Source organism: Mus caroli, unplaced genomic scaffold, assembly GCF_978045245.1.
Source record: "Mus caroli unplaced genomic scaffold, Mus_caroli_1 scaffold_10, whole genome shotgun sequence".
Lineage (NCBI taxonomy): Eukaryota > Metazoa > Chordata > Mammalia > Rodentia > Muridae > Mus > Mus caroli.
The window spans coordinates 59,543,052-59,563,426 of NW_028227265.1; the positions used below are offsets into that span (position 1 = coordinate 59,543,052).

The 20,375-nt window shown below is 51.5% G+C and overlaps 3 protein-coding genes across 21 annotated transcripts in view; 2 read left to right on the top strand and 1 right to left on the bottom strand.

The window, feature by feature from the left end:
* The window catches only part of Gatad2a (GATA zinc finger domain containing 2A), an 86,764-nt gene extending 81,465 nt beyond the window's left edge, over nt 1-5,299 (top strand). For 12 of the 19 annotated variants that reach the window (XM_085843893.1, XM_021169792.3, XM_029480454.2 and 9 more), the window contains 4 exons: nt 709-1,010; nt 1,695-1,769; nt 2,057-2,249; nt 3,973-5,299. In XM_085843893.1, coding sequence (XP_085700019.1) covers nt 709-1,010; nt 1,695-1,769; nt 2,057-2,249; nt 3,973-4,100 — 698 coding nt within the window. In that variant the 3' untranslated portion in view covers nt 4,101-5,299. The remainder of the gene's footprint in view (nt 1-708; nt 1,011-1,694; nt 1,770-2,056; nt 2,250-3,972) is intronic. The other 7 variants (XM_085843899.1, XM_085843900.1, XM_085843901.1 and 4 more) reach the window with 3 other exon arrangements.
* A 4,092-nt stretch (nt 5,300-9,391) lies between these two features.
* Tssk6 (testis specific serine kinase 6) lies at nt 9,392-11,889 on the bottom strand. Its single transcript, XM_021170596.3, has one exon. It carries the CDS (start codon nt 11,790-11,792, stop codon nt 10,971-10,973), a length of 822 nt encoding a protein of 273 aa, XP_021026255.1. The 5' UTR covers nt 11,793-11,889; the 3' UTR covers nt 9,392-10,970.
* A 438-nt stretch (nt 11,890-12,327) lies between these two features.
* On the top strand, nt 12,328-20,341 carry Ndufa13 (NADH:ubiquinone oxidoreductase subunit A13). The gene is made up of 4 exons (XM_021170497.3): nt 12,328-12,557; nt 19,189-19,267; nt 19,929-20,000; nt 20,096-20,341. The coding sequence occupies exons 1-4, from the start codon at nt 12,464-12,466 to the stop codon at nt 20,283-20,285; spliced, it is 435 nt and encodes a 144-aa protein (XP_021026156.1). The 5' UTR covers nt 12,328-12,463; the 3' UTR covers nt 20,286-20,341.
* Nucleotides 20,342-20,375: the final 34 nt, after the last annotated feature.

A 20,375-nucleotide genomic window follows, 5' to 3' on the forward strand; every position in this document is an offset into this window, starting at 1 on the left:
GTGTGTGTCGCTGAGAAGCCTGGGTGCTGGCATTCTGTAGTAGGGTGACATTGAGCAAAGAACTGCAGGAGAGAGGTACCCACTCGTGAAGAGCACCAAGTTCATGCAGGTTCTCGATTCTCTCCCAACAGGGGGACTGTGGAATGCCAGCAGTCAGCTCTGACACCCTGTCATTGGGGTCAGGCTTCCTCTCCTGTTGCTCTGTACCAGGGCAGGTCCAGTCAGGTCCATACCCTCATTCAATGTTGATGTGCACAGGTACAGGGCTGTGGACAGCTAGTGCCGCTCCTGTGTCTTACCTCTGGGGCCTCCCCAGAATCCTGTCTGTAAAATCCCTCAGAGTGCATCTGTCCCTCTGTCCCATCCATGCTGTGGCCTGCAGTCAGGCCCAGAGAATCTGTCAGCAACTCAGTACTGCAGCTGCTCCTGGGGCCCAGGCCTAATTCTACTGCCAGTCATATGATGATAAAATTGCTTATCTGTCATATCTCCAAGAAGAGAGAATGAATACCCACTTGCCCACAGACCCTTGCAGGGTAACTGACATCTTCGGCACAGGTGTTAGTTAGGATACTTGTCATGTCTTTGAAGAGGCCCAGGAACACTCAGACTGTGGCCTCCGTGTACCCGTGAGAGGTACCCACTCAGGCCACTGCCCACAGTTGTTGGAAGTTACTTTGACAAAGGCACTTCATTCATCTATTGCAGCAGGCAGGATTTCTGCCACTGCAGCAGCTGCTGTGTTATCCCGGGAGCCCTACATGTGTGTGCAGTGTAAGACAGACTTCACATGCCGCTGGCGAGAGAAGGGTGGAGCCGTTATGTGTGAGAACTGCATGACATCCAACCAAAAGAAGGCACTCAAGGTTGAACACACCAGTCGCCTGAAGGCCGCCTTTGTGAAGGCTCTACAGCAAGAGCAGGAGATGGAGCAGCGCCTGCTGCAGCAGGGTGTGGGTACCGCCAGCATCAAGGCTGAGCCTGCAGCTCCACATCCCACGCTGAAGCAGGTGAGAGCTGGAGCCCTTGCCATCCCCAGGTGACAGGATGTTCCGGAGGTGTCCCCTTCAACCCACCCACCTGGTGGTTAACTGCAGGCTAAATTGCACATAATGTTGGCATTTGGCAGCAAAAACACTAATTTGCAGTTTCTTTAGATTTTGTAGCTTTCACCCCCAGTGCACTGGCAAGTACTTCTGTGTAAAATGACTGGCTGCTGCGAACTTTGCTGGGCGTCAGCAGGAGCACCCTGGCTAGCTGGAAGAAAGGAGTGGGTGTGAGGCCCGTTCTCCAGAGCCTGCTTGTCCTTACACCAAGTGGACTGGACCCACCCACCTTTTTTTTCTTCCTTTTCTTTTTTGAGACAGCGTCTCCCCATGTAGCTCCAGCTGTCCTGGAACTCACCATGTAGACCAGGCTGGCATAGAACTCACAGAGACCCAGGTGCCTCTGCCTCTCGAGTGCTTGGATTAAGGTGTCCACCACCATGCCCAGTGTGTGTTCCTTTTTGTGGTTTCTGTCTGCTCACACATTATACCTCACCAAAAACATCCCCCACCCCCACCCCATCTGCAGTATCTGGAACCAGCGGGTGTTGGCACTGCTGCCATGGCCAGGCCTGATAGGGTGCCCTCAGCCAGTTTGGGTGAGTGTCAGGGACCTTGCTAACGTACCTTTCAATCCCGTTTGTGTAGGTCATAAAGCCCCGACGTAAGTTGGCGTTCCGCTCAGGAGAGGCCCGGGTCTGGAATAACGGGTCCTCACTACAGGTCAGAACCCGGCCAGGGCCTCATGCGACCGCAGCCCCAGCTCTTGATGTGCTCGTGCTCTTACATGCTCTCATGCAGCTCTCCTCGTCCTCCTCTCACAGCCTCCCCTGACTGTCTCCTCCTCTCCCTCTTTCTCTGTCCCCTAGTGTAACTCACTTGGCCGTTTTGACTTTGGACTCTTAAGGACCCAAGTGGGTGGGAAGAGGTCAGCCAGACAAGGAGAGGCTGCTCGAAGTAACCTGCCCACCCCTGCCCACCATAAGCCTGGTCCTCTTTGACTTCTGTAGGCTTCCAGCCAGCTGTCCCGGGGCTCAGCCACAGCACCTCGTGGTGTTCTGCACACTTTCAGCCAGTCACCCAAACTGCAGAATGCAGCCTCAGCTACGGCCCTGGTAAGCAGGACTGGCAGACATTCCGAGAGAGTCGTGGGCACCGGCAAGGGCACCGCCTCCAACTGGAAAAAGACGCCTCTGAGCACAGGTACACCTCTGCCTCTATGGGAACCCACTGCCACTAGGCCATCTTTCCTTGTTTGTAAGGTGCAGTCCAACACACACAACCCAGCAGCCTCCTCCTTACTCTTTTTTTTTTTCTCGAGACAGAGTTTCTCTGTGTAGCTAGCCCTGGCTGTCCTGAAACTCACTCTGTTTACCAGGCTGGCCTTAAACTCAGAAATCTGCCTGCCTCTGCCTCCCGATTGCTGGGATTAAAGGCGTGTGCCACCACTCCCGGCTCCTCCTTACTTATAAGGGCATTTCAAAGGTAATACAGAGAACCTGCATCCTGTCCCCTTCTTGAGAGCATAGCCTCTTGTTCCCATCCTGAGGCAAGTGACACTTTACCTCCAGTAGAAGGGCTTGGCTCATGACTTACTTTTATCTGTCTCACCCTTCCCTAACCTTACACACCTCAACCCTTTCTAGCAATTAGTGGTGCTTTGCTGCCCTGCTCTAGAGGTTAGTGACACCAGCAACCAGCCTTTGCCCATCTCTCTTCCACTGCCTTCTCCCTGTGCAGACCAGAGCAGAACCATGAACCCAGAGAAGGGCGGACTATGTTGGGTGGTCATGGAGCAGTGATACCACCCTTGGAACATAGAAATCTCTGTTGGGCTCAGCCTTCCTTGCAGCCTATAGGAAGAACAGCTGGCAGTGAGTCGAGTGCCAGGAAAGCCTCAGAAGGCAGTGTGGTGGGAGCGGTGCACAGGGATCTGGGCACCCCTGGCATATTTACAACACAGCCAGGAAGTAGTGGGCTTGCCTGAGCTGGACATGATGGCACGCGTCTGTAGTCTGTGGAGGAGAGCAGACACAGTGATACTCACCTGTTGTACCTGCTACTTGGGAAGCTGAGACAGGAGGATCACTTTAGCCCAAGAGTTTGAGACAAGCCAGGGCAATGTAGGAATTGCTGTTTAACTAGAGAGTGGAGTTCAAGGTAGAGCTAAGTGATCAAGTATTTGCTTGTGGGTATAAGGCCCTAGGATCCAGCCCAGCACTTGGGAGGCAGAGGCAAGCAGATCTAATAGGAGGCCAGCCTGGCCTCTGTAGTGGGCCTCAAAATGCAAGCAGCGGGAGGGCTAGAGAGAAGGCTTAGTGGTTAAGAACATAGGGTAGTCTGCAGGACCTGTTTGATTCCTAGCACCTACATTGGGTGGCTCACAACAGCCTATAACTGCAATTTCAGGGAATCCAACCTCCAATACTGGCTCAGATGGTACCTACACACATTGTACATACACATGATTAAAAATATACCTTTAAAAACAAACAGTCTTAAGTAGAGCAAGGTAGCATTCCATAGTCCCAGGTTCTAGGAAGACTGATGCAGGAACAATCTTTTGAGGGTAGTAGTGTGAGGCCAGCCTGGCCAGCACTTACGTATGTGCCTTCCCCTCACATCTGTATGCTATCAGATATGAGGGAGAGTTTCTTTCCAGAGTCCCACTGTTCCATGAAGCTCCATTGCACTGATGCAAATGCCCTTGTTTGGGTTTACTGATCTCTTAGCACTGAGCCCAACCACTGATCCATACTTAGGTCACCTCTGTGGGATCTGGGATTGATGGCAGTGTGGAGGTTCTATGGGTCATGGTCCTGCTCACGGGTCCACTGAGTATGTGCTGAGATAGGTGAGTCTAGGCTGTATCCATCCAGGGCCTTGCCTGGCTGATTTGCCACTACCCATCACTGTTCTGTTGCAGGTGGGACCCTCGCCTTCGTCAGCCCAAGCTTGGCAGTGCACAAGACCTCGGCTGTGGATCGACAGCGAGAATACCTCCTGGACATGATTCCTCCACGCTCCATCCCCCAATCAGCCACATGGAAATAGTGGGAGCCGGCCCAGCCGAGGACAGGCCCTCTTCTCTCCCAAGGCCCTTGGTCTAGGACACGCAGACTGCCCTCCTAGCGAGTTGCCTGAGACAGCTCAGGCCTTGGCTGTTGCCTTGCTTTGGCCAGGAGAGTGTGCCACCATGGTGCCCAGGATCAGAACGAGGGACCTCCCAATGGGCCTTCTCTTTCCTTTTTGCCTTTAGTTTGCCCGATACCAGCAGAAACTCGGACCTTGGGGCCAGCTCTGCCTGGCCAGCATGGGTGGGAGCTCACCCTGGACACTGTGACACACCCGGGCCAGGCTGGCACCGGGGGCTCCCAAAGTTGAGCCGGGGTTTCATTTTCTTTTGGCTTTTCCCATCTCAGCTCCCCAGTCTCTGCCTCTTCATGGCCATCTATAGGTTGAAGTTTGGGTTTTATTGGGTTTTTTTTTGTTTTGTTTTGTTTTTTTGTTTTTGTTTTTTTATAATCACCTCATAATGATGATGGAATTAAAAGTGAACTGCATAGACCCAGAGTCACTGTTATACACAGTGCACTCTGGCAGGCTCTAACCCCAGAGGATGCTCAGAGTGGCACCAGAGATGGCAGGTACCACCCTGACTCTAGTCGTCTGTTGCTGCTCACTGCAACCCCTGGCTTCCACCCTTAGAACGAATTGCAGCCCATATTCTGTCTGAAATCCAGAGGCTCCAGAGAGATGCTGGGTCCACTGTGCTGGAGCCAGAGCTGGTTGCTGGGTTACTTTTTGTGGTTTATTTTATTAAAAATTTCTATCCTTTTTCTCTTTTGATGGACACAATCTCATGATTCCCACGCCTGCCGAGAGGCATCCATCCAGGTAGGGCCCAGCCAGAGCCCTTAGGTCTGGAGTCAGCAGGGCTTACTCCCTCTCAATCCACAGGGACGTCTGAAAGGGCCCAGTCTACTTCTGTTCTGTTTTGTTTCCTTTCCCCCTACCCCCCCCCCCATTCTTTTAACAATTGGTTCCATGGTGAAAGGCAGAAGTAGCTGTGTGTCCAGCACGCACGGGGCGGCCTTCTGCTCATGTGATTGGTCGCCGTCGTTTCCCCATCCAGCCCTGGTTTCCCTTGACACAGTACAGTTAGGGACTTTAATTTAAACCCTTGTTCTGCGGACCACCGCCCTCTGCAGACACGCCCCCGCCTCCTCCTAATAAAGGCTCATTTAACTCCATGCTCAACTGTGTGGAAATCCTCCATCTTTAGAAATCATTTGGACATGTGGGAGTTGAGAGTTTTGGAAAACCCTTTTGTTGTGTGATACCCAAGTTGCTCAGTGCTTTTGAGTGTGTCACTTCCCAGGGTGGATTTGGGGCAATTAACAGAAATTGACCTTTTTTTAAAGGGGGGTTGTTTTTACACCAAAAAAAAATGAGAATATATGCAAGCATTTCTTAGTCCTTGAGTATTTTTGTGCCTGGCAAGTCAGTTCCTGTTCTCCACCCTTCCTAAGTGGCTGGGCCTCTGGTCAGTGACATAGGCCAAAAGTCTTCTGGCTCCTTGGAACAGCAGCACTGGGGTGGCCTCCCAGCCAGAAGTCCTCACTCCTATGCAGTCACTGATCAGACCACGTCATCTAGAACTGGATGAAGACCTCCTCACCCCTCCAGACTTCCAAGTCTCGTGACTTCTCCCATCCATCTGTCATCCAACCCTTGTAGGCCCAGTTTATGCACCTCACAAGGGACAGACCTCCCTGGCTGTGGTTCATACTTGCCAGGATGGCAAGCTGTGGTAAAGGTCTCTCTCAGGAGGGTTAGAGTGAGGTGCCTTAACTTACTGACCATACCTGAAAGTGCTGCCTGTTCCTCTGCACCACATTGGCCTATGCAGCAAGCCCTCAAAATGATAAGGACTGGGGACTGAAGGGCCAGGTATTTAGGGTACAGAGCTGCCACCCCCACCAATACTGGCTTTATCCCTATCCTGAATGGGTTAAATCCTGGCTTCCTTGAACCCCCCCCCCCTAGAGATAGACTAGCCTCTGCTTCATGAGTGCTGGGATTAATGGCTTGTACCTCCACACCTGGCTTAAAACTTTTAAAAAAATATTAAATGTGGTTGGCATGGTAACTTTCCTGTCTGTACTTGGGAGGTAAAGATGGAGGTGATGGTTCCTACTTCATTGATTTCCCAGAGGCAACACAAACATCAGTGGCTCTGGTCATCAAGGTCACAGGTTACACCATTTCCTCTACTAGGGACAGGTTTGAAGGGAGGAGCCAAGCACAGGACACATGTGTATTTGTCGAACCAGACCTTTTGACAGATGTGTGACCTAGAGTTGGTTGTTGGGACAGTGGTCCTATGAACAGCCTCCAGACCTGATAACCGTCTTTCCCACCACCCCAGGGAAGCCAAAGCTTGCCCCAGGCAGTAGTAAGGGTTGTAAGTGCTGGCTGTAACAAACACCTCCATGCCACTGAGTCTCAGCCTGAATGCTGTTTAGGGGAGGGGTGGTCCTCGCCATGAATCATGTCAGCCTGAAGACCTTGGATTGTTTCCAAAAAGTGGTCAGTTTTCTGATCCTCAATGTGTAAGTTACACTAGTGCAGGGTATGGGGATTGGGGCAGTTGCTACTTGTATTTATTGTGACTGAACCTTTGACAATACATGTTTTTTTAAAAGTGCCACCAAACTGGAATAGATGTTCCAATAAATGAGCTGAACTTGGTAGCCACTGTGTCATGGGGAAGTCTGAAACCCTGAAGGACAATAAAGAAATGGACCAAATGTCAACTGTATTGTTCTTTAATTTCTTTGGACCCCAGTGTTTTCTTCTCAGCACAGACAGCTGTGGGCTCCATACACAATAGGGTCTGCATCCCTTGAGATGCTCAGTTCCATATTTGATTTTGTTTTGAGGCAAGATCTTATGTAGCTCAGGCTGCAGGGAGACAGGCATCCAGCACCATTGGAAATATTTTACTTAAAAGAAGCTGGTGACTAGAGAGATGTCTCTGTGGCCAAAAGTGCTGGCTGCTCTTCCAGAGGACACGGGATCTATTCCTAGCACCAACAGCAGCTTACAACCATCTGTAACTCCAGTCTGTGGCCTCCACAGGCACTGTACACATAGTGCACAGCCATGCAAACAAAGCACTCAGTAAAATTAAGCCAGGCCTGATGATGTCACCTTTAACCCAGCACTCAGGAAGCAGAGGTATGTGAGTTTAAGGCTAACTTTGTCTACAAAGTGATTTCTGAAACAGGGCTACTTACACCGTCTCAATAAAAAAGCAGTGTGTATGGGTATCTTGCCTGCATGTGCCAGTGCCACCTCTGAGACACCCTCAGCACATACTGCCATGGTGTGGGGAGGAGGGGGTTGAATACTGAGTCAGAGGCTCTAGCTGTGCTTCATATTTGTCATCCCAACACCCAGAGGACTGAGGCAAAGATGGTGATTTCAGAGCTGTGAAACTGAGTGTTCTGTTCAGCAAGGGCCTTCCCTTAGCCTGGCTGACCTGGAATTCCAGTCCTGCTACCTCTGCCCCTTGGATGCTGTGATTATAGTTGCACCCAAAATGTGTGTAGTGCCACATACGTTTTAAAAAGTTACTAAATTGATGCCAGATGTAGTGGCACACCTTTAATCCCAGTGCTCAGGAGGCAGAGGCAGGTGGAGCTCTGGGAGTTCAAGGCTCATCTGGTCTACATAGCTCCAGGCCACCTAGGCTGACACAGACCAAGTCAAAAATAGGATCTCACTGTAGTTCTGGCTAGCCTGGAACTTTATGTAGACCAGACTAGCCTCTAAATTTAGGTATCTGCCTGCCTCATGGCTGGGATTACTACTGGGTAGACTACCACGCCCAGTTTAACTTTAAAAAAAAAAAAAGATTTATGTATGTGAGTATGCTGTAGCTTTACAGATGGTTATGAGCCTTCATGTGGTTGTTGGGAATTGAATTTTTAGGACCTTTGCTCGCTCCGGTTGGCCCTGCTGTCTCAGGTCAACTCCACTTACTCACAGTTGTGAACTCACCATGTGAGTGTTAGAACTGAACTCAGCTCCTCTGTAAGAACAGCCAGTGCCTTTATCTACTGAGCTATGTCAGACCCAGCCTTTTTAAGATTTTAATTTTTATTTGTGTGCATAGGTCTGTGTGTAAATGTATGCTAAGTGTGTGTGGGGACAAAAGACGGTGACACATTCCCTGGAGCTGGAGTGACAGGCTATTGTGAACTGTTCAACATGGGTGTTGGAACTGAATTCTGGTCTTTTGGAAAAAATTGTTCTCTTTACTGAACTATCTCTCTCTCTCTCTCTCTCTCTCTCTCTCTCTCTCTCTCTCTCTCTCTCTCTCTCTCTCTCTCTCTCCACACACACACACTGCATACATTTTAATTCTGTTGTTGAGACAGTGACATGTAACCCTGGCTGGGCTGGAGCCAATGGTTGCTCCCTGCAGTCTACCTCACCTCTGCAAGGCACAGAGCCAGTGGAGGTTTGTCCTGCTTCAAGCTGCATCCACACTGATGCCCAGGACCCAGCACTTCTGAGCATTTCTCCAGGACTCTGCCCTGTGAGTCAGGCACAGTCTCAGTGGCCCCAGATGGCCCCAAGACCAACCATAGGCTATGGGCTCGAGCAGCATTTTAAGCTGAGAAACAGGAATCATTAATTCTGTTCCCTAGGACCTGCTACCTCTGAAGTAAACCTCACAATGTTCATGAGTGTGTGTGTGGTGGTGGGGAGCTGGGGAAGGGGCAGGGCTGTGTAAAAGCTGTCAGCTGACACTTAGACCAGCCCAAAAAAAAAAAAAAAAAAAAAAAAAAAAGCAGCAGCTGGGTGTGGTGCTCACTTTTAATCCCAGCACTCAGAAGGCAGAGGCACGTGGAGTTTGGAGCCAGCCTGGTCTACATAGTCCCAGGATAGCCAGAGCTATATAGTCTTGAAAACAAAACCAACAACAAAAAAACCCCATAGACAGAGAAGAAAAATGGGTAACTGGTCTTGGTGCATACCTGGAATCTCACTGCCCAAGAGGCAAGAGGATTGCCCCATTTTTCTATTTGGGTTACATGTGAGTAGTCCATGCTTACATAGCAAAACTCTACAACAAGCCTGGCCTGTGGCTCAGTGGTGCAACCCATGCCTAGAATGCCCAGTGAAGGGTGGGCGGGGCTGGCTCAGAGAGTGAGGTTCTCAATTCTACCTCCAACACTAGAAAGAGGGGCAATGGGAAGTGGGTGGTGTAGTCAACTTGTGTACTGGAATCTCAAAAAACAATATAGAAATACAGACCCTGAATCTACTGAGCCCCCGCCTTCCCAAGCCCTACTTCTCAGGTGTGGAACACAATGCACAGCCTGTATCCATTGGCTCCCTCTGCCCACTGCCAGGGGAGTGGGGTTTTTTCTTGGCTCTGGCATACTCCAGCTAGCCCCAGACTTTAGGCCTCTCCCCTCTTATAGCCTCAGTTTCCCCATCTGCCAATGCCGCAGTTAGGGCCCAGCATGAGGAAAGAGTTTTCACATTCAACCTCCAGGGCACCAGAAACCTGTGGAGTAGAGGGCAGCTGGGGCTGAGGCCAGCAAAACCCACAAGCAGGCAGCCCCTCAGACCATGTGAGCCTCATACATGTTCTCCACTCACCGTCACTAAAATTACACACAAGACTCCCAACTGCCTCCTCACTCTTCAGGGCCCCCTTTAGAGACTATGTTAGCTCTCCTGCATTTTCTCATCCTTCCCTATTCCAGTCAGGAACTTGACCAGTGTCACCCTATTGTACACTATTTTAAATGGTTTGGGCCCAGTCTGTCTCTGGATACCACCGCCCACGGGAGTTCCTCACAACTTACGATTATCCCCACATCTCGGCTCTTCTTTTACTTGGCTTGCACTTGCATCCTTGTTGAAGGCAAGGATGGTTGAAGCTTCTTCTCGAAATCCCAAGACCTGGTTCAAGAAATGCAGAACTGGACTACACACCTTGGGAAGTGGAGGCAGGAGAATCCAAGTTCCAAGCCAGCCTAGGCTGCATAGTGAGGTATTTGGAGTAACTACGCCTTGATATAACTTTGACACACAAAATCACCACCACCACCAACAACAACAACAACAAATCAAGAGATCACCAGTAGATGGGTCTGTTTTTTCCCATAGGGAAAACAACCATCACCAAGGACTCCCGGCTTCCAGAGACCTGGGTACAATCCACACCTGTCTCTGCACAACTGACACCTATGTGGGTGTCACATCTGTAAATGCTGTTCCAGCCAACAGGCAGTCCCGCTGATCCCAATTCAAGTGTCATCAGATCCCGGCGGATGACTATAGAACTTTTAGGAATTTATCCAGTTTAGGGACGTGAAGGATCAGAATTTGAATCTCCCTACTCCGGTTTTTAGGTCTAAAGGTAGAATTTCCACATACTCGCTATTCTCTAAGTTGCCGAAAGCTTCCCACCCCCTGCTCAGTGACAAGGTTCCATCGCTAACCCCAGTTGCAAGGAAGAGCGAATTTATTGCAGGTTCCAACCTGGAACTTAGCGTGCACGGCCGGCCCGCGGTTTCTCTTTACCATGTCAACCCACCGTGCAACAGTTCATTCCGCGCAGGCGCAATGCTTTTCTCTCTTCTCTTTGCGCCCCTCCCGGGGCCTTCTCGCCAGAAATCGAGGATGCGCATGCGCTCTCCAGCAATCAGTTTGTGCAGGAGGAATCAGAATCCAACAGCAGGCCTCAGAGGGCCGCCGCCGTGGGGGAAGGGGAAGGGACAGGGCGCGTGCGCAGTGGCGCGCGGCGACTTCGCGGGTTTCCCGAAGCTCGCCCTTCGCGCGTGCGCCGCCCTGGCTCTGTGCCTGGTGCGGCGGGAACAGCGAGAACCCCGGCTCCTAGCCGGAGTCCCCGGCCCGCAGCCAGCCATTGCGCGCCACCTGGCCCGCCGAGGGCCGGGCGGACGGGCTGAACTGTAGCAGCTCGGCGATCAAGGACTTGCATCGTTCCGACAGTTCGAGGCCGTCAGGGTAGAGCACGCCGCGCTTCTGGCGCCGGGGTAGGCCAGCAATGTCCGAGTCGTCGAAGGGCATGCACCCGGTGACCATGACGTAGAGCACAACGCCCAGGCTCCACACGTCGTATTTCTTAGGGTCGTAGGGGATGCCCAGGAGCACCTCAGGTGACGCATACGCGGCCGAGCCGCAGTAGGTGGTGCTCAGGTCTGGGTAGCCGTGCGCCTGACGGCCGAAACCGAAATCCGTGATCTTGACGCGGCGCTCGTCAGGGCTTAGCAGCACGTTTTCGCACTTGAGGTCGCGGTGCACCAGGTGGTGGTCGTGCAGGTAGCGCACGGCGCCCGCGATCTGCGAGAAGAGTTCGCGCGCCTGCGACCCCGGGATGCGCCCGTTGCGCTGCACTGCCTGCAGCAGGTCGGTGGCTGCTGCCTCCATCACGATGTACAGCTTCCCATTGCACACTTCGATGAACTCGAAAACGTGTACGATGTGCGGGTGCCGTACTCCCCGCAGGATGGACAGCTCTCGAGGCAGGAACTTGTTGACGAAGTCCGGAGGCGCTCGCCGGCGGTCCACCACCTTGATGGCCACCGTCCCTTTATACTTCTTGGAGGTGGCCACTTTCACCTTGGAGTAGCTGCCCTCACCTATCGTGCGGCCCAGCTTATAGCCAAGTTCGCTCAGGAGTTTGTCGCCCGACATGGTGGCGCCCGGGGCGCGCGGGGAGCAGGAGGCGGCTGCTGTCGGGGGGCGGCCGGACTCCAATCTCGGGCCTAACCCATGGTGCTTGGCACCTGCACCCCCGTGCCCCCATGTGCCCACTCCCAAGGCCCTACAGCCGCGATGACTTTTATTGCCCGGGTAACAATTTCTGCCTTGTGAAGTGACTGCGGGCGTCACTCGGCCTTGGGGCGGGGACCCTCCCTCCCCCGCCCCGCGGGCTCCCTAAACCCTTCTTAGGCTTTGTGACTCAATCGTCCTTAATGGTCAGTTCCTCGTGAGAAGCCACTGGCGAGGGGACTGCCCACTGATGTGGAACAGGACAAGTCCCTCTCTGAAGTGATGGTGCTCAGGTGGGTGGGAACCAGCCTGTTGCCTCGAGCCTGGCTACCATGGCTCACGAAAGAAAGTAGGTGAACTCCAAGGTTTTTAGTGCAAGAAACACGCCCGAGAGAGTTCTAGATGAGGACCACAGTTACGCCCTGCCTGGGGCCAGAGGGAGGAAGGACTGACTTCCTGATCGCAGTAAGGCTAGCGGAACGCTTCCGAATTATAAGGAACCTCCCGGGTGACGGAACTTCCGCCACACTCAAAATGGCGGCCGCGCGTTGCCTCACTTCCGCTGGTGACCGGAAGTTGCGGGTCCTGCAAGTATGGCGGCGTCGAAGGTGAAGCAGGACATGCCCCCGCCAGGGGGCTACGGCCCCATCGACTACAAGCGGAACCTGCCCCGCCGGGGACTGTCGGGTCAGTGTCTCAGTGTCGTCCTGTTCGTCGCAGATCAGGCTTCTGTGATGCGGTCAGTCGAGAGAGGGCAGCCTGTGGGCTTCAGAGTGCACAGTGTGAGCGGAGGCTGAGTTGGAATCTTTTCTAGTGCAGCATCCCGGAAGCCAGACTGTTCATGTCCCCTAGTTTCCAGCTGGCTTCCACGGGCCTGGAAACTAAGCCTGCGAGAAGCGCTAACCTGGAATTTGGAGGCTTTTGTTTTGTTTTAGGCTGGCCTCAAACTCCGTAGCAGAGACTAACCTAGAACTCCTAATCTCTTGCCTTCACTTCCGAAGATAGGCTATGCTGATAGGTATGCACCGTTATACGTATATTTTTAATGTTTTTATTTACTTATTTATTTTGATTTTGCAGATAGGGACTTACTATATAGCCCAGGCTGGCCTCAAACTCGTGGCGACCCTGCCTTTGCCAGTGGATTGCTGGGATGACAGACAGGTCCACCCAAGGCAAGATGTGTGTTGATTGTAACATAGCATAGAAGGCTAGTCTTAAACTCTAGCTTCCCTAGTGCTGGTTCCTCTTCTGGCATTCTCTGCCCACCCCCAGCCCCCACTCCCACCGGCTTTCATGGAGCCCAGGCCAGCCTGAAATTATGAACACCCCAACTCTCTGCCTTCATAGTACCAGGATGACAGGCATGGGCCCACCAGGCTGTGTTTTTAAATTTTTAAAAGTGTTTTAAGTAACATTTAGAATTTTATTATCGATTTCAACAGGAAAAGAATATAAAGAAAATTAAAGTCCCCACTGTCAGTGCTCAGAGTTACAGAAATACAGTGGTTAGCAACTGGGGCCCAATTGGTAGAGTGCCTGCCTAGCCTTTCAAAGCCCTAGGTCACACCCCTAGCACTGCAGAAACAGGACTTGGTGGTGCACACCCATCATCTCAGCATTTTGGATGCTGAAGCAGAACGGATTGATGGTTTAGGGTCATCCTGGGCTACATAGGTCAACCTGGACTACATGATACCATCTCACCCTAGAAGAAAAGAGAAATGGGCTTAGGGACTGTAAGATGGCACAGTGGTTAAGGGCATTGATGCTCTTCCAAAGGACCTGAGTTTGCTAACTCCACCTTCTGCAAATGCAGATTTTTAGATTTTAATTCATCAGACTTTAATGTGCATATTATACAAACTGTGCCTCAACTAAGCAAACAAAACGTTCTGGTCCTGTGTGATGGCTCACCTGTGATTCTAGACATGGGTCACAACAAGTTCAAGGCTAGCCTAGGCTATGTGGAGAGTGTTTGGGTCTAGATTATATAGAGAAGAGCTTCTTGGTGAAGGGCAGCCCAGACCCTGGGCTAGATAGTTGAGAGTTGTGGGCAAGATGTGCCAGGTACAGACTGAGGGATGCTGGGAGAACCTGGAGGCCAGGTCACACTGCTTTGGTATGTAAAATATGAACCTCTGTCCCTTGTTCCAGGGTCCAAATCCAAATGTCATGTTCCAGCCAGCCAGGAACATGTTGTGAGAAACTGGTTTTAAAAACCCAAAAACTGGGGGCTGGAGAGATGGCTCAGCAGTTAAGAGCACCAACTGCTCTTCCAGAGGTCCTGAGTTCAATTCCCAGCAACCACATGGTGGCTCACAACCATCTGTAATGGGATCTGGCACCCTCTTCTGGTGTGTCTGAAGACAGCTACAGTGTACTTATATATATAGTAAGAAATAAATATTTAAAAAAAAAAAAACAAAAAACAAAAACTGGCCAGACAGTGATGGTACAAACCTTTAATTCCAGCATTCAGGAGGCAGAAGCAGATGGATCTCTGGGTTCAGGGCCAGTCTGGTCTATAGAGCAAGCTCCAGAACAGCCAGGGCTATACAGAGAAATCCTGTCTCAAAAACCAAAAAGAAAAAAAAAAACACTCCGGGCCTTTTTGGATTTAAGAGTGTTTCGGCTGCTGGGACAGCCTAGTACAAATGTACATGGTCATGGTGAGCTGTTGTAGTCCTGGCTGCTCCAGGACTTTTTAAATTCTTTATTGTGCCGGGTAGTAGTGCAGCACGCCTTTAATCCCAGCACTTGGGAGGCAGAGGCAGCCAGATTTCTGAGTTCAAGGCCAGCCTGGTCTACAGAGTGAGTTCCAGGACAGCCAGGGCTACACAAAGAAACCCTGTCTCGAAAAACCAAAAAAAGAAAGAAAAAAAAAGAGGAATATTTATTTATTTTATGTAGATGAGTACACTGTAGTTGTCTTCAGACACACCAGAAGAGGGCATCAGATCCCATTTCAGATGGTTGTGAGCCACTATGTGGTTGCTGGGAATTGAACTCAGGACCTCTGGAAGAGCAGCCAGTGCTCTTAACCACTGAGCCTTCTCTCCAGCCCCCTCCAGGACTTTTGAGACACAGATGGCAGGCTAGAATACCCTCCCCCTTCCCAGGGCCTCACCTGCTGTTCTGGCAGTGGGGCAGATCCTCTGTCCACTTCTCCCTCCTGTCTCTTCCTTTTTTCTCTTTTCTTACATTTTGCGTGTGAATTAGTACAGTTGTGAATGTGCCTTTTTTGCACATAAAGGGTAGAGGACAACTTGAGGAATGTGCTTCCTTCTGCCCTTGGGGATTCAGGTTCTCAGGTTGGCAACAAGCCCTTTTACTCATCTTGCCAGCCTCTATCTTCGTTCTTTCTTCCTTAAACATTTAAAATCTGTATGGTTCTGATTTCTTGCATCTATGCATGTATACTGCACGCATGCCTGGTACCTGTGCGAACCACAAGAGGTCATCAGATTCCCTGGAACTGAAGTTATGTGAGTTGGCATGTAGGTGCTGCAAACTGAGCCTGCGTCCTCTGCAGGAACAGCAAGTGCCCACCCACGCCCACCCCCACCTTGCCACACCCCAATATAGCCCTGGCTATTCTGGAACTCATGGGATCAAAGGCATGTGCCACCCTGCCTGGCTTTCCCCCCACCCCCTACTTTTTAGTATTTATTATTGTGCTTGGATGTCTGTGGAGAGCGTGGGAATATGGAGGTCAGAGAACAGCTTTGCAGAGTCAGTTTTCTTCTGTCTTTCTGTGGGTTCTATTCTGCAGTGAGTATTTACCAGCTGAGCCATTTTTGTCAGCCTCTCTCTTTCAACTTTCTCTGAAGTGTGGCCCACTCAGGCGTGCACTTAGACTGGTGGTTTCCTCAAGTCAGGGTGGCTTACTTATTTGTTTATTGTTTTTTTGAGACAGGATTTTTCTGTGTAGCCCTGGCTGTCCTAGAACTCACTCTGTAGACCAGGCTGGGCACCAAACTCAGAGATCTGCCTGCCTCTGCCTCCTGTGTGCTGGGATTAAAGGTGTGCGCCACTGCCTGGCATATTATGTTTGTCTTCCTGCATTTATTTAGAGACAAGGTTTCATTGTAGCCTTTAGACGAGGATGACCCTGAGTTTCTGATTCTTCTGCTTCTGCCTCCTGAATGCTGGGATGACACTTGGTGTGTGTCACTAAGCCTAGCTTCTTCACTGTGAATAGGGATCCCAGGGCTTGTGCCTGTTAGCTGGCCGTCTACCACTTCAGCCATGTGCCTCATTTAGAGATAGGGTCTCACTATATAGCCATGGCTGGCCTGAAACTCTCCATGTAGACTAGGCTGGCCTCAAACTCACAGAGATCTGCCTGTCTCTGTCTCCCAAGTACTGGGATTGAAGAAGAGCCCCAGCACACCTGGATAAGACTGAAGTGTCTGTATATGCACGGGAATGCAGGTGCTCATGGAGGCTGGAGGAAGGCATCAAATTCACTGGGGTTGGGGTTGTAAGTGGCTGTAAGGCACCCAGAATAGGTTTGGGGCACAGAACTCTGTCCCTGCGCTTAACCTCAGAGCCATGACTCCAGCTCTGCGGAAGTTTTCTTGTGTAGTCACGGGTGGCCTTCGTCCTGAGTTCCAGCCTAGCTAACTGCACATGGCTGGTTCTTTCCCAAAGAGCTCCCAGACTAGCTGATCGCCAGGAACCGCTGTCGCCTGGGGAAGTGAGGAGGCGCCTCCCTGTGTGCAGACCTCAAACTGGCGTCTCCCAGATTGGTTTCGGACCGGCCTCTGTTCTGTGCCTCCCTCAGCTGCACCAGTTGGTGTTCTGCACCAGGCAGCTCTTTCACTGTTGTTGTTTGGGGGTTTGAAACAGTCTCCCGGTGTAGCTCCAGGCTGGGCAGGAACTTACATTGTAGCCCAGGAATTCAGAGATTCCTGTGCTTCTGCCTCCTGAGTGCTGACATTAAAGGTGTTGAGCCACTGCACCAGGCAGCGTATGTGTTCTTCATTATTGGTGACTTGAGTCTGTATCTTGGCTCCTGTGTCATCTCTGCAAATATTGTGATTCCCTGTGGCCTGTTGAGCTAATGGTGTCCTTTACAACAGGAATGGTTCTCTTATTTAAGGAATTTGCATTTGTGTTCGTCTAGAGTGCTTTTATGTATCCATTGTGAGTTGGGTCAGGGGCTGTACTATGCTGTATACAGCTCCTCTATTTGTTTGAACCAAGTTCTCACTCTGTATCCCTGGCTGGGCTGAGCTTGCAGTAAACTGGGGAAGCCTCAGACAGTGGTTCTTGTGCCCCACCCACCTCCTGAGCGCTGGGATTGTAGGAGCGCTCGCTGGTCTAGACCTCTATGTAGATGGGGCTCATGGGGTTTACCTGCCTCTGCCACTCAAGCCTTTCTATATTACTCCCAGCCTACGCCTAAGATGGCCCCAAACTCCCTATGTAACCAAGGATGACCTTGAACTATTGATTCTCCTGCTTCCACTTCCCAAGTCAAGTGGTGGGTCACAGACATGCATCGCCACTCCTGGTTTGTATTATTAGGAATGGAACCCAGGAGGTCATCGTGTTAGGTAGGCAAGTATTCTACCAGCTGAGCCAGCCCTAGGGAAGCAGGGCCACTGCATCTCAGGCCGCCAGTGGTCCTGGGCTACTTCTGTCCCCCATTAATTATTGAGACATCGTTGTACAAAGCCAATTGACCATAAAATGTGAGGGTTTATTTGTGGATCGTGAACGCCTGGTTCTGTCCTACTAGCAAACATGACTGTCCCCATGCCAGCATATCTTTCTGCACACACAGCTGTTTGAAGTTGTCGAGTTGGAATCCTGAAACTTTGCTCCTGAAAGCAGCCTTGTCTCTTCCACGTGAATTTCATGACCTATCTGGGTTTCTGCAAGGGGAAAAAGGTTGTGGTTCCGATGGTGATTGTGTCGGATCTGCACGCAGTGCGGGGGAGCACTGCCACCCACTCACAAGCTTATTGATTCAGCAGAGAATGAATGACACAGGATGACAATACCTTCTACAACATCAGCTACTTGGGGGCTGAAGTGAAGGATGTGACTTCTGCTCCTCCGCCCACCTCCTCAATCCCCCATGACACCTCTTAAAATTCAGCCCACCCCAGTGATCACTGTAGCCACCTAGGTGCAGGAAAAGACTGGGTGTTGGCATGTGACTCCCTCATCCCAGGCTCCCACTCTAGATGCAGCCAGGGCACACTTGGGTGCCCACATGTAAGGACCAGAGCTCCTCACAAGGGCCTATTTGTTCTTTTGAGAAATTGCAGGTCAGAAATCTGCTCAAGCCATATTCTAGGGCTGAGTCTCAAGCTGTGGCCCCTAGGATTCTCTTAGCTGTTGAAAATGAGCACAGCGCTGCCTCTACACCATGGTCAGCTGGCCAGAGATGGTCATAAATGCCTGGGGCTTTCCCAGAGAGCTTGTACCTCTCAGCCTGGACCCACACACTTCCGTGTCCATGGCTGGAGGACCTAGCTTCTGAACACAAGCCTTAAGGTTTGATCTGGCTTAAGGAGAAATGTTTGGCTCCTGGCAAGCTGAGGATCCAGGGAACCCTTAGAGCCTTGCTGAGATCCAGGGCCTATCAGGCTGCACCCCAGAGCCTGTCCTACCCTGCTGTGGCCCAGCCTCCATGCCATCTATAGTCGCTGGTAGGTGACCCCTGGGGCTTTTCCTGCCAGTCAAGATTGGCACTGCCCCTGCTGGTCTTCAGGAATTATTTATGGTGGCCCCTGTCTCCCCTGGGTGTAGGGCAGGTGGTCTGCCCCGCTGAACCTGCAGTGCCTACACCACTCCTGGAGTCAGGAGCAGGCTGTGTGGCACCCCAGGGCACTTCCAGCCTCTGGTGGGGACCAGCCTTGTCTTTATAGAGCAATGGTTCTTAACCTTCCTAATGCTGAAACCCTTTTAATACACAGCTCCTCATGGTGTGGTGACCCCACCCCCAACGTAAAACTATCCCGTTGCTACTCCATAACTAATTTTGCTGCTGTTATGAATTGTAATGCAATTGTCTGATATGGGACCCACAGGTTGAGAACTGTTGTTTTATATTCTGGGGCTCTGCTGTGTCCATGCTGACCTATACCTTCCAGAAAGTGTGGCAGCCCAGACTGCCTAGTACCCTAACAGCAGAAGAGACAGAGACTGCCCTGGGGAAGTGGCTGAGGAAGGACAGTCTACCTATGGAGGGTGTAGAAGGCAGAGCCAGCAGGTACTTCACTGGATACAGTGACCCAGTGTCCTGAGTGGGGCCCTGGAGGGCACCATGCTGAGAGGGGGGGTCTCATTTCTCTTGCAGGGTACAGCATGTTTGCTGTGGGCATCGGGGCCTTGATCTTTGGCTACTGGAGAATGATGAGGTGGAACCAGGAGCGCAGGTAGGCCCTGCTCACCACCAGGGGTTCTGTGAGGATGAGGGAACTCCTACTTCCTGTCCTGAAGCAAAACGCTGAGACCAGGCCTTCAGCTGTTGGACTTGGGCTTCACAGCTGGCACTGTGGGTGGTAACCAGCAGGTGATGGGCTTGGCCTTGGTACATGGTGGCAGGTACCAGAGAGCCCAAGACCATGAGTGTCATAGATGAAAAGTGTCCCTGGAAAGAATCCTTCTTGGGTTCCTGTTTCCTCAGCCCCTGAAGTTGAGAAGTTCGACTTCCTGTGGGGATAAATAGGAACAGTGGAAGAAGGCCGGCAGGCCCAGCCCCCTGCTATTTTGAGAACAAAGGGAATTGGTTTTGTAAAGCCCAGAGCCTAGTGATGAGTGTCCCCCTCCATCCAGAGCATCAAGCAGGGCTATTTTTAGGATTTTTAAAAAATGTTTATTTGAAAGGAAAGTGTGAAGATGACAGTTTTATAGCTGCTATAGCCTGCCTGTGCCAGCTGTGCCCTAGCTTGCCCTCCTGTCCCAACTCAGGTGGCCAGCATTGGCCCCAGCTTCCCCCTCCCCACCAGCCCCACCAGCGCCCTGTAACCCTATCACGTCTGTGTCCCACACTCTCCCAATGGCCACATCTGACCCCACTGGGTATTGATTTTCCAGGCGCCTGCTGATTGAGGACTTGGAGGCCAGGATTGCCCTCATGCCGCTCTTCCAGGCAGAGAAGGACCGGAGGTAGGCTAGGGTGGGAGGTCCAGTGGAGCTATCAGGGACTGGGAGGAAGAGACAGAGTGATTTGCCTTGAGCTTAGCCGTGCCTTGTGGCCACAGGACCCTGCAGATTCTTCGGGAAAACCTGGAGGAGGAAGCCATCATCATGAAAGATGTGCCCAACTGGAAGGTGGGCGAGTCTATGTTCCACACCACACGATGGGTACCACCCCTCATTGGCGAGCTGTATGGGCTGCGCACCAAGGAGGAGATGAGCAATGCCAACTTCGGCTTCACCTGGTACACTTAGGGCCTGAGCCAGCCGTGGCACATAATAAAGAGTGGTCAAATAAACTGTTGACTCTATAGTGACTCTATTGTGGATCCTTACACGCTGGGC

Coding starts and splice junctions, on each gene's coding strand:
- Tssk6 (XM_021170596.3), bottom strand. CDS start 11,792: ATGTCGGGCGACAAACTCCTGAGCGAACTTGGCTATAAGCTGGGCCGC.
- Ndufa13 (XM_021170497.3), top strand. CDS start 12,464: ATGGCGGCGTCGAAGGTGAAGCAGGACATGCCCCCGCCAGGGGGCTAC. Junction 12,558..19,188: donor GCCCCGCCGGGGACTGTCGG/GTCAGTGTCTCA, acceptor TTTCTCTTGCAG/GGTACAGCATGTTTGCTGTG. Junction 20,001..20,095: donor CAGGCAGAGAAGGACCGGAG/GTAGGCTAGGGT, acceptor TTGTGGCCACAG/GACCCTGCAGATTCTTCGGG.